The sequence below is a fragment of the Lipophrys pholis genome (assembly GCF_963383615.2).
Source record: "Lipophrys pholis genome assembly, contig: SCAFFOLD_46, whole genome shotgun sequence".
Classification (NCBI taxonomy): Eukaryota; Metazoa; Chordata; class Actinopteri; order Blenniiformes; family Blenniidae; genus Lipophrys; species Lipophrys pholis.
Window position 1 is genome coordinate 96108 of NW_028292308.1, and position 12771 is coordinate 108878.

The 12771-nt window shown below is 53.7% G+C and overlaps 1 protein-coding gene across 1 annotated transcript; it reads right to left on the reverse strand.

Moving 5' to 3' along the window:
• Nucleotides 1–293: 293 nt before the first annotated feature.
• Nucleotides 294–12548, reverse strand: LOC308127978 (uncharacterized protein). The gene is made up of 5 exons (XM_080493637.1): nucleotides 12268–12548; nucleotides 7416–7961; nucleotides 4596–4638; nucleotides 3634–4417; nucleotides 294–1202 (listed from the first exon to the last, which is right to left on the reverse strand). Exons 1-5 carry the CDS (start codon nucleotides 12370–12372, stop codon nucleotides 335–337), a joined length of 2346 nt encoding a protein of 781 aa, XP_080349763.1. The 5' UTR covers nucleotides 12373–12548; the 3' UTR covers nucleotides 294–334.
• Nucleotides 12549–12771: the final 223 nt, after the last annotated feature.

The window sequence follows — 12771 nt, forward strand, 5'->3', positions numbered from 1 at the left end:
GGGCCAGAGCTCTCCCTGTTTCCATGGAAATGGGAGTCAGAGCATTTTCAGTTACTCCAAGCTACACAGTCCTGTGAACCGATGCTTTCAGTGGAAACGTTGTTTACAGGAGCAGTGTGTGAGTGTGTGTGTGTCTGTGTGTGTGTCTGTCTGTGTGTGTGTGTGTGTGTGTGTGTGTGTCTGTCTGTGTGTGTGTGTCTGTGTGTGTGTCTGTCTGTGTGTGTGTGTGTGTGTGTGTGTGTGTGTGTGTGTCTGTGTGTGTGTGTGTGTGGTAGAAGTGAAAAAACACAGATGAAAGATGTAAAACATTTTATTTTGATGTGCAGCTCTAAGGTCACGTCAAGCAGGGGGCCATCACCGGCTCCAGGCCCTGGTCCCGGTCCTGGCCCTGGCCCTGGTCCTGGTCCAGGCCCTGGTCCCGGTCCCGGTCCTGGCCCTGGCCCTGGTCCCGGTCCTGTTCCACACAGCGGTGCTTCTTGAGGCGACGGGAGTCGGAGAAGCCGTGGCGGCAGCGGGGGCAGGAGTACAGCTTGATGCCGGTGTGGATCTGCATGTGGGACTTGAGCTGGTTAGACTGGCGGAAGCGGCGGCTGCACACGCTGCAGGGGTAGGGCTTGTCCCCGGTGTGGACCCGCAGGTGGCGCTGGTAGTTCTGGGGGGTCCGGAACTCCTTGCCGCAGTGCTGGCAGCGGTGGGGCTTGAGCCCCGAGTGCAGCAGCTCGTGCTGCTTCAGCTGCGCCGCCAGCACGAAGCCTTTGTGGCAGACGGGGCAGCAGTGTGGGCGGAGTCCGGCGTGCTGCCTCAGGTGGGCCCGGTACAGGTGGCGCAGGTGGAACTCCTTCCCGCACAGCTCGCAGCGGAACTCTTGGTCCCGGCCGTGGATCTTCTGGTGCGTCCGCAGCGAGCCGCTGCTGCCGAAGCTCTTCGGACACGACTGGCAGCTGAAGGCTTTGAGGGCCGCGGGCTGGGGCCCCGCCCCCTGGCCACGGAGCCCCCCCTCCTCGCCGCAGACCCCCTCCTCCTTGCCGTGGCGCCCCCTGCTGGAGGCAGCGTGCACCAGCTGCTGGTGCTTCCGCAGCTGGCAGTTGTAGAAGAAAGTCTTTCCACAGAGGTCACACATGAACTGCTTCTCCACCCCGTGAACCAGCATGTGAGTCTTCAGGGCCCAGGTCCCCGAGAAGCCCTCGCCACAGGTCTCACACCTGGGGGAGGGGGCAGAGGGGGCAGAGGGGACGGGGGGGGAACAGGGGGAACGTCTTTCAGTTCGATCATATTACAGCATCTTTAATAAATTGTTTTCACAACCTTGGTGATGACATCATCATTAGATTCAGGTGTGCTGAAGCAGGGAGGAGCGAAAACCTGCAGGACACCGGTGTAGGTACCAGATCTGTCCGGGGCGGGGCTTGTGCCTACTGATGATGTCACACACAATATGAACTACGGCAACTCTGCATGGACAAACTACAATACGGGATGGATGGATGGAGGGATGGATGGATGGATGGACAGATGAATGGATGAATGGATGGATGAATGGACGGATGAATGGATGGATGGATGGATGGATGGAGGGAGGGAGGGATGGATGGATGGATGGAGGGAGGGAGGGAGGGATGGATGGATGGATGGACAGATGAATGGATGAATGGATGGATGGATGGATGAATGGACGGATGAATGGATGGATGAATGGACGGATGAATGGACGGATGAGGGATGGATGGATGGATGGACGGATGAATGGATGGATGGAGGGATGGATGGAGGGATGGATGGATGAATGGATGGATGGAGGGATGGATGGATGAATGGATGGATGGATGGATGGATGAATGGATGGATGGAGGGATGGATGGACGGATGAATGGATGGATGGAGGGATGGATGGATGAATGGATGGATGAGGGATGGATGGATGGATGGACGGATGAATGGATGGATGGAGGGATGGATGGAGGGATGGATGGATGAATGGATGGATGGAGGGATGGATGGATGGATGGAGGGATGGATGGATGAATGGACGGATGAATGGATGGATGGAGGGATGGATGGACGGATGAATGGATGGATGGATGGATGGATGGAGGGATGGACGGATGGGCGAATAAACTTTTTCATAATGATTCTACCTTTGTAGCTCTCTCCAATATTATAATATTGTGTATTTGGTAATGTGACAGTGACACCTCTACATTATATCTGTACATGTTTTAAACTTTTTCTACATAGATTATTATTTTCACTCTCTTACTTATATATATTTATAACATATCGGGCCACAGATTATCCTGATATATTATAAGCAAACAGAGATTTGTGGCCATTTGACCCCATAACTGTTCTAATATTACATCATAAAGCTTCAGCAGTAAGGCCACAATATTAATCTTCAGTCTAGGAAACTGGGTTTATTGTTTGACCTGCTGGAGACATGAGGAAGAGACTAAATGTCTCTGTCTCTCATCCCAGGTCTTTACAGCAGTGAGGAATACTGGGCGCTGCTACTCACTGCTCCTTCTGGAGGAAGTAGTGAAGTAGTGAAGTAGCTTTAGTTCTACTTTTAAAAAATCAGACAAAGCTCCACCAGAGACCTCCAGTCCCTCCTGAAGTTAAACCAGACACCTTCAGTCCCTCCTGAAGTTAAACCAGAGACCGTCAGTCCCTCCTGAAGTTAAACCAGAGACCTTCAGTCCCTCCTGAAGTTAAACCAGAGACCTCCAGTCCCTCCTGAAGTTAAACCAGAGACCTCCAGTCCCTCCTGAAGTTAAACCAGACACCTCCAGTCCCTCCTGAAGTTAAACCAGAGACCTCCAGTCCCTCCTGAAGTTAAACCAGACACCTCCAGTCCCTCCTGAAGTTAAACCAGAGACCTTCAGTCCCTCCTGAAGTTAAACCAGAGACCTCCAGTCCCTCCTGAAGTTAAACCAGAGACCTTCAGTCCCTCCTGAAGTTAAACCAGAGACCTCCAGTCCCTCCTGAAGTTAAACCAGAGACCTTCAGTCCCTCCTGAAGTTAAACCAGAGACCGTCAGTCCCTCCTGAAGTTAAACCAGAGACCTTCAGTCCCTCCTGAAGTTAAACCAGAGACCGTCAGTCCCTCCTGAAGTTAAACCAGAGACCTTCAGTCCCTCCTGAAGTTAAACCAGAGACCGTCAGTCCCTCCTGAAGTTAAACCAGACACCTCCAGTCCCTCCTGAAGTTAAACCAGACACCTTCAGTCCCTCCTGAAGTTAAACCAGAGACCTTCAGTCCCTCCTGAAGTTAAACCAGAGACCGTCAGTCCCTCCTGAAGTTAAACCAGAGACCTTCAGTCCCTCCTGAAGTTAAACCAGAGACCTTCAGTCCCTCCTGAAGTTAAACCAGACACCTCCAGTCCCTCCTGAAGTTAAACCAGAGACCTTCAGTCCCTCCTGAAGTTAAACCAGAGACCTCCTGATTTATTCCACTTGCAGCCAATCATAATGTGAAACGTCATCAGAAGGCGCGGGTGCAAGCCCCGACCCGGAGACAGATCTGGTACCTACACCGGCTCTCCAGGACAGAGTTTGGACACCACTGTTGTAGCCTCTAGTCCGTTACCCCCCCCCCCCACACACACACCTGAAGCCCCCCCCCTGCCCCCCACCACCTGAAGGGCTTCTCCCCGCTGTGCAGCCTTTGGTGCCTCTGGAAGTTGAACTTGAGGCCGAAGCGCAGGCCACAGGTCTGGCAGGCGAAGGGCTTGTGGCCGCTGTGCACCACGCCGTGCTGCAGGAGACTGACCCGGGACTTGAACGCCTTGTCGCACTCGCCGCACTTGTGCGGCCGCTCGTCGGAGTGCGAGCGCTTGTGGACGCGCAGGTTGCCGGCGGTGGAGAAGCTCTTGCCGCAGGCGGCGCAGGCGTATGGCCGGGCGCCGGTGTGCACCGCCTGGTGCTCCCGAAGGCTCTTCTTGCGGACGTAGCTCTTCCCGCACACGTCGCACATGAAGGGCTTGATGTCGGCGTGCGCCGCCTGGTGGTAGCGCAGCGCGCGGGCGGAGGCAAAGGAGCGCTCGCAGGTGTGGCAATGCAGCGGCGTCCGCTCCGCGCGGTGGGACGCCTGGTGTGCCCGCAGCTGGCGCAGCAGGCGGAACTTGCGGCCGCACTGCTCGCAGCCCAGCAGCTTGTCGGGGTCGTTCTGCTGCGCCTCCCGAAGGCGGTGCAGCAGCAGGTGGCGCTGCAGCGTCTGCGCCCGGTAGAAGCCGCGCTCACAGGAGCTGCACGGAAACGGCTTCCGGTGGCACGACGAGTGTTTGAGCAGCTGGTGCTTCTGGTGGAAACCTCTGGAACACAGCTCGCAGAAGAAACGCTTCTCCTTATAGCGCTCCCGTCGCCTCCTCCGCTCCTGCTCCTTCTGCGCCTCCTCGCCCAGGAGGAGGTGCTGCTGAGGCCCTGCAGGCAGGAGAAACACCGGCAATTACTCCTGGAACACCACCACAACATCTGGACTACGATCCGTGATAAACAGCAGGATATCTCTGTCACACAACCTGCTGCTCTGCTAAACCTGCTGCTCACACAGTGAGGGTTGAGTAGAAAGTGAGACGAGCAGCAGTTTGAAATGTATCACCTGTCTCACTCTCTTGGACTTTCCGGTCTTCTGCTGCGTCCACCTGCAACACATAAACACACCGTGAACATCAGCAGGAGCTAACAGCAGAGTGAGCGCTAACATTAGCAGAGTGGGGCTAACAGCAGAGTGAGCGCTAACATTAGCAGAGTGGGGCTAACAGCAGAGTGAGCGCTAACATTAGCAGAGTGGGGCTAACAGCAGAGTGAGCGCTAACATTAGCAGAGTGGGGCTAACAGCAGAGTGAGCGCTAACATTAGCAGAGTGGGGCTAACAGCAGAGTGAGCGCTAACAATAGCAGAGTGGGGCTAACAGCAGAGTGAGCGCTAACATTAGCAGAGTGGGGCTAACAGCAGAGTGAGCGCTAACATTAGCAGAGTGGGGCTAACAGCAGCGTGAGCGCTAACAATAGCAGAGTGGGGCTAACAGCAGAGTGAGCGCTAACAATAGCAGAGTGGGGCTAACAGCAGAGTGAGCGCTAACATTAGCAGAGTGGGGCTAACAGCAGCGTAAACGCCAACATTAGCAGAGTGGGGCTAACAGCAGAGTGAGCGCTAACATTAGCAGAGTGGGGCTAACAGCAGAGTGAGCGCTAACATTAGCAGAGTGGGGCTAACAGCAGCGTGAGCGCTAACAATAGCAGAGTGGGGCTAACAGCAGAGTGAGCGCTAACATTAGCAGAGTGGGGCTAACAGCAGAGTGAGCGCTAACATTAGCAGAGTGGGGCTAACAGCAGCGTGAGCGCTAACATTAGCAGAGTGGGGCTAACAGCAGAGTGAGCGCTAACATTAGCAGAGTGGGGCTAACAGCAGAGTGAGCGCTAACATTAGCAGAGTGGGGCTAACAACAGAGTGAGCGCTAACATTAGCAGAGTGGGGCTAACAACAGAGTGAGCGCTACCATTAGCAGAGCGGGGCTAACAGCAGAGTGAGCGCTAACATTAGCAGAGCGGGGCTAACAGCAGAGTGAGCGTTAACATTAGCAGAGCGGGGCTAACAGAAGAGTGAGCGCTAACTTTAGCAGAGCGGGGCTAACAGCAGCGTGAGCGCTAACACCAGAGCTTCACCACAGTCCTCCTGAGAGGTGGAATACCAGAGCTTCACCCGAGAGGTGGAGCACCAGAGCTTCACCCGAGAGGTGGAGCACCAGAGCTTCACCACAGTCCTCCTGAGAGGTGGAATACCAGAGCTTCACCCGAGAGGTGGAGCACCAGAGCTTCACCACAGTCCCGAGAGGTGGAGCACCAGAGCTTCACCTCAGTCCTGAGAGGTGGAGCACCAGAGCTTCACCCGAGAGGTGGAGCACCAGAGCTTCTCAGGTGGAGCACCAGAGCTTCACCACAGTCCTGAGAGGTGGAGCACCAGAGCTTCGTTTAACACAACTAATCTGATAAAAAATCTAAAAAGTAAACATGCGGCGGAGTACGCTCAGCAAAGACCATCATCCGTAGACAATAGATGACGTAATGCCCCCCTCCTCCCCCCACCGCTCCGCTACGTCACCTAATAACCACAACAATCAGGGACTAGAAGCTCGGGTGGAGCTGCAGAAGCTAGAAGCAGGTGGAGCGGGGCCATAGACCTATAAAACTAGAGTGATATACAGTGGTTTATGTGTTTATGTGCAGGAGTCTACTTCTATATTTCTATGTGGTCTGTCTTCTTCTGTGTTCTTGTTGTTTGGTGAGTCACAGCGCCCCTACAGGCCTGGCATGTGTACTACATGCCCTGAAGCCTCGTGTTGAGCCGTGTTCATAGTGAGGTGAGGACGGAGGTTTGTTGGGAGAAGGCCAGGGAGGACAAAGATCGTATTCTGAATACGTTTTTGAGAGTACTATGTTCAGAGTACTTTAGTCAAACAGGTTTTACCACTTTGAAGTGGAATTAAGTGTTTATACTTCACATTGAAATGTAAATGTTTAGTGATATTCAGGTCAAACCTCTCATACTGCTTTAAGGTAAACTGGAATTTAACACACAAAGAAGTTACATTGGAGCCTCAGAGTATTTATGTTTAACATTTATTTATTTATTTTTATTATTGTTTTTGCACTTTTTTAGGACTTATTTTCAACCCAACCAGTCAAAGACACTTTGAAGTAGAACTGGGTTCTTCTGATTGGTTTTACTGAATACTGTTTATGTTGTAGTGTTTTATACTTTCTATGTTAGTCAAACTGATTCTCTGGGTTTCATTTTTAATTCTTTTTATTTGCCACAAAATGCAGGAGAAGTAGTTTAAGTTAAGATAAATAAGAGAAACAAGACTGCAGAGTGGAACTGTTTGGTTCTTCTGACTGAATCAAGTTTAAATAAGTTCTGAAGTCGTTCTGAGAAGAATTCTGATTCAATAAGTGAGTTTTACAATAATTTCTAGGTAAACAAAGCTTCTGCCAGTAGTACTTTTAGCTCCAGACATCTTAGTTACTCCTAAAATACTCTGTTGAGTATTTGTGCAATAGCAATGTGAGTATCGGATCGGGAAAGTATCGGTATCGGCCGATACTCAATTCTGAAAAATCGGATCGGTATCGGGGGCAGAAAAGTGTGACCGGGACGTCCCTAGTGCTAACATTAGCAGGGTGGGGCTAACTTTAGCAGAGTGAGCGCTAACATTAGCAGAGCGGGTCTAACATTAGCACAGCTGGGCTAACAGCAGGGTGGGGCTAACTCTAGTAGTGAGAGTCTAACATTAGCATAGCGAGCACTAACATTAGCAGAGCCGGGGCTAACAGCAGAGTGAGCACTAACATTAGCATAGCGAGCACTAACATTAGCATAGCGAGCACTAACATTAGCACTCATGCTGACAGAAACTCACAGCCCTCTGTTCTTCTGCAGCTGTCACGTCTTCCTTGCGAGCCACAGGAAGTGATGTCACGTCTTCCTCGCGAGCCACAGGAAGTGATGTCACGTCTTCCTCGCGAGCCACAGGAAGTGATGTCACGTCTTCCTCGCGAGCCACAGGAAGTGATGTCACGTCTTCCTCACGCGCCACAGGAAGTGATGTCACGTCTTCCTCACGCGCCACAGGAAGTGATGTCACGTCTTCCTCGCGAGCCACAGGAAGTGATGTCACGTCTGTGGTGGTCTGCAGGGAATCATGAAGTCCAGGACCTGGAGTGGCTTTTCGAACTGCTTCAGCCTGGATGTTGGCTGAACCCTGATGGAGGTTCTGACCAGACGTCTGCGTCTCCACTGCTGTAGATGTCTTCTGACGGGTCGTCCGGTCCGTCTCTGCTAGTCTCATCTGGTCCCTCAGGTCCTGGTTCTGCATCAAGACGCCGATGTACAGCTCTTTGAAAACAGCAGACAGTCTGTGGACCGTCTCCCGGGATAGGACGTCCAACAAGACACTGAGTGGAGCCTGGGGGGGGGGGGGGGGGGGGGACAGAGGGAGGAATGGAGGGATGGTAGGATATTTTATTCACAACAGGAACCAGAGCAATCACAGATTTCTGGTTCAAACGTTGACCTGGACTCAGAAACAAAGTTGTTTCCAGATCCTCCTGAATGTTCTGGAAGGTTCCAGCGCCTGACGTGGGTCTGTGGTCAACATTCAGACCGAGTCCCTGTAGTTTGGACGCCATCTTGCTGACCCACATACAGACTTTACAATAGAGTCCAGGGGTCCGTGTCCCTTCCAGCCATTCCATTTTCCTTTTGACGTCGGAGAACGAAAAACCAGAACCCATCTCATTTCTGTTTTTTGATTTGATATTGGGAAACGAAAAAAAAAAGTGGGGTCATTTCCCGTTCCCCGATATGTTTGTTAAACAAACATCAGGAAATAAAATACGACTGTAATTCTTTATTTCAGGTTTGATTTGGTGGAAAACCTGGAAGTGGAGTGTCTTCGTCTTCGTCTTCAGCGTCAGTACTGGTCTGGCTGGAGGTTCTGCAGCTCTGCAGAACCTCATCCGGCTCAGCAGGGAACCACAAAGATCCATATTCATTCTTCATGAGAGGATTTGCTCTTCCAATAAAGTGAGTTGAAGAAAGGCTGGAATTCTATTTTGATTTGTTTGTTCATGAATTCAATGAATGAAAAACCAGAGAACAGCTGGGAAGTGAGGGAATGATGAACTGATGCTGTTTCAAAGAACATCAAAGTAAAAGTTTATTAATCATTTCTTTCATTTCAAACATAAAGAAATGAAAAACACTGGCTGCAGTAGAAAAGCTAGCGTGTGTGAAAAGGAGTGACGGAGCTGAATGAAGCCCCGCCCCCCTCCTGTGTATTCATCAGGATTATTAATATTTGATTTAAACTGCAGCAGCTGGATAAACATCTGGATCAACTGGTGGGCAATGCTCACACACAGCCTGAAGGGGGCAGCAAAGTTCTTTTCTCTCCACTTCTGGGTTTAAATCAAACTGAAATAAAGATTTAGGCTCGGATTTCTTTTCCTGCTTTTTGTTTAACAAACAACAGGAAACAGGAAACGGCCCCGTTTACGTTTTTACATTTTCAATTTTAAAACAAAAAATGTTTTTCGTTTTTTCCCAAAATCAAATCCAAAACGGCAATCGGAGGGTTTCTGCTTCTTCCGACATCGAAATGAAAATGGAACGTCTGGAAGGTCGCAGACCTGCAGCTCCGTCTTCACAGCGTCCTGAGGCCAGAAGACGCTCTGGGACGACGCTCTGGAGGGAGAATTCCTCCAGATGGAAGATTCTTCCTAGAACTTTCCTTCCTCAGATAAAAGTAATTGAGGAAGTATCTTCAGGCCTCAGAGCTCCGGAGGTGGAGAACCGCTCAGAGCAGAGAGGAGAACCTTTAAGAAGACAGGGTTTGTTAAACGTTCTCCGTTTGTTTAATCAGTGGTGCCGCGCACTGTGCAGACTATTATTTTGAAAAACGTAACTATTCTAAAGGGGTGTTTGTTTCTGTCTCTGTCTGGTGGACCGTCTCTGCAAAACGACCAGCGAGGACAGAAAAGACAACAATCAACTCAAAGTATTAACCAGCAGGTGAACCAGGTGAGAACCTCATGGTTAGAATGTGGTGGCTAAACCCTTCTGCACACACTGGAGTCACTAGAGCTGAAATAGAACCGTAGCCCACCAGGTGTTCCCCTGGAGAACCTGATCGGAGCAACGGGTCCACCACTCCTCCTCACTAAGATAAAAGTTGTCAACTCCTGGATCAGAGTTGCTCTTAGAACCTTCCTCAGTCACTTTGGAGCTGAGGTTCCTGACTGGGAGTTGGTAGGCTGAGACAGAAGCTCTGAGACTCTGGGTCTGTCCAAATTGTCCCTCCTGTCTCCTTCTCTGTCCACGTCTCCTTCACCCCAGAAGGGTTTAGTGTGGCGGCCATGATGAGGACCGTCTGAGTTCTCAATAAGCAAAGGAAAGGAGGCTTGTTCCTTCCTTTAGAACCTCCTTTAGCCTAGGAACCACTGATGGTTCCTTTAGAACCTCCTTTAGCCTAGGAACCACTGATGCTTCCTTTAGAACCTCCTTTAGCCTAGGAACCACTGATGGTTCCTTTAGAACCTCCTTTAGCCTAGGAACCACTGATGCTTCCTTTAGAACCTCCTTTAGCCTAGGAACCACTGATGGTTCCTTTAGAACCTCCTTTAGCCTAGGAACCACTGATGGTTCCTTTAGAACCTCCTTTAGCCTAGGAACCACTGATGCTTCCTGTAGAGCACTAGACCCTTCAGTACCGCACCTGTGCTACAGGGGGCAGTTCTACAGGGGGCAGTGCTACAGGGGGCAGTTCTACAGGGGGCAGTTCTACAGGGGGCAGTGCTACAGGGGGCAGTGCTACAGGGGGCAGTTCTACAGGGGGCAGTGCTACAGGGGGCAGTTCTACAGGGGGCAGTTCTACAGGGGGCAGTTCTACAGGGGGCAGTGCTACAGGGGGCAGTGCTACAGGGGGCAGTGCTACAGGGGGCAGTGCTACAGGGGGCAGTGCTACATGGAAAATTATTCAAGTTGGTATTTTAGCAGCTGTTAGTGACTGATATGATCAAGAACCTTGATTCGCCTTTCTGCTTACGTCAGAACATTATACGTCTAAATAAACAAATAAATATTTGAGTGTGTAGTGTCCTAGCTGTGACCTTTGCCCTGGCCCCCTCACCTGTCCTCCCCCCAGCCCCCTCACCTGTCCTCCCCCCGGCACCCTCACCTGTCCTGCCCCCGGCACCCTCACCTGTCCTCCCCCCAGCCCCCTCATCTGTCCTCCCCCCGGCACCCTCACCTGTCCTCTCCCCAAAACCCTCACCTGTCCTCCCCCCGGCACTCTCACCTGTCCTCTCCCCAAAACCCTCACCTGTCCTCCCCCCAGCACCCTCAGCTGTCGTCCCCCCAGCCCCCTCACCTGTCCTGCCCCCAGCACCCTCACCTGTCCTCCCCCAGTACTCTCACTTGTCCTCCCCCCAGAACCCTCACCTGTCCTCCCCCCAGCCCCCTCACCTGTCCTCCCCCCGGCACCCTCACCTGTCCTGCCCCCGGCACCCTCACCTGTCCTCTCCCCAAAACCCTCACCTGTCCTCCCCCCGGCACCCTCACCTGTCCTCCCCCCGGCACCCTCACCTGTCCTGCCCCCGGCACCCTCACCTGTCCTCCCCCCGGCACCCTCACCTGTCCTCTCCCCAAAACCCTCACCTGTCCTCTCCCCAAAACCCTCACCTGTCCTCTCCCCAAAACCCTCACCTGTCCTCCCCCCGGCACCCTCACCTGTCCTCCCCCCGGCACCCTCACCTGTCCTCTCCCCAAAACCCTCACCTGTCCTCCCCCCGGCACCCTCACCTGTCCTCTCCCCAAAACCCTCACCTGTCCTCCCCCCGGCACCCTCACCTGTCCTCCCCCCGGCACCCTCACCTGTCCTGCCCCCGGCACCCTCACCTGTCCTCCCCCCGGCACCCTCACCTGTCCTCTCCCCAAAACCCTCACCTGTCCTCCCCCCGGCACCCTCACCTGTCCTCTCCCCAAAACCCTCACCTGTCCTCCCCCCAGCCCCCTCACCTGTCCTCCCTCCAGCCCCCTCATCTGTCCTCTCCCCAAAACCCTCACCTGTCCTCCCCCCGGCACCCTCACCTGTCCTCTCCCCAAAACCCTCACCTGTCCTCCCCCCAGCACCCTCACCTGTCCTCCCCCAGAACTCTCACTTGTCCTCCCCTCAGCCCCCTCACCTGTCCTCCCCCCAGCACCCTCACCTGTCCTCCCCCCAGCACCCTCAGCTGTCGTCCCCCCAGCCCCCTCACCTGTCCTCCCCCCAGCACCCTCACCTGTCCTCCCCCCAGAACCCTCACCTGTCCTCCCCCCAGAACCCTCACCTGTCCTCCCCCCAGAACCCTCAGCTGTCGTCCCCCCAGCCCCCTCACCTGTCCTCCCCCCAGCACCCTCACCTGTCCTCCCCCCAGAACCCTCAGCTGTCGTCCCCCCAGCCCCCTCACCTGTCCTCCCCCCAGCACCCTCACCTGTCCTCCCCCCAGAACCCTCAGCTGTCGTCCCCCCAGCCCCCTCACCTGTCCTCCCCCCAGCACCCTCACCTGTCCTCCCCCCAGAACCCTCAGCTGTCGTCCCCCCAGCCCCCTCACCTGTCCTCCCCCCAGCACCCTCACCTGTCCTCCCCCCAGAACCCTCAGCTGTCCTCCCCCCAGCACCCTCACCTGTCCTCCCCCCAGAACCCTCAGCTGTCGTCCCCCCAGCCCCCTCACCTGCCCCCCCTCCAGCACCGCAGCTTGGGCCGCCAGCCTCACGATGACCTCCGCCTGTGAGCAGAAAGTTTGAACCGCCGTCAGAAGCTCCGTGTCCGGCGTCATGTCGCCTGCGGACCGCTGAGAGGACAGCTTGGGGGTGGAGAGTGTGTGTGTGTGTGTGGGGGGGGGGGGGGGGGGGGGGGGGGGTAGGAAGAGAGACGGAAGAGAGACCAGGGGAGAGACGGAAGAGAGAGATAAAGTTCTGAAAAGCTGTGGACCGAGAAGAAGATGACCCGGATGTAGACGGTGGTGTCTACATCCGGGTCATCTTCTTCTTCTATGGACTAGGCAGCCTAGACGCAAGACTGGCGTGTTGCTGCCACCTGCTGGTTATCAGACACATTCCATGCGAGTCCTCTATAGTTTACTGGCCAGCGGCTTCGTCTCATAACGCTGCTGACGTTGAGATGGTGAAATGGTGAACTGAACCAGAAGGTGAACTGAACCAGAAGGTGAACTGAA

Coding starts and splice junctions, on each gene's coding strand:
- LOC308127978 (XM_080493637.1), bottom strand. CDS start 12,372: ATGACGCCGGACACGGAGCTTCTGACGGCGGTTCAAACTTTCTGCTCA. Junction 7,962..12,267: donor CGGTGCTGGAGGGGGGGCAG/GTGAGGGGGCTG, acceptor CCCCCCCCCCAG/GCTCCACTCAGTGTCTTGTT. Junction 4,418..4,595: donor AGTCCAAGAGAGTGAGACAG/GTGATACATTTC, acceptor TCCTGCCTGCAG/GGCCTCAGCAGCACCTCCTC.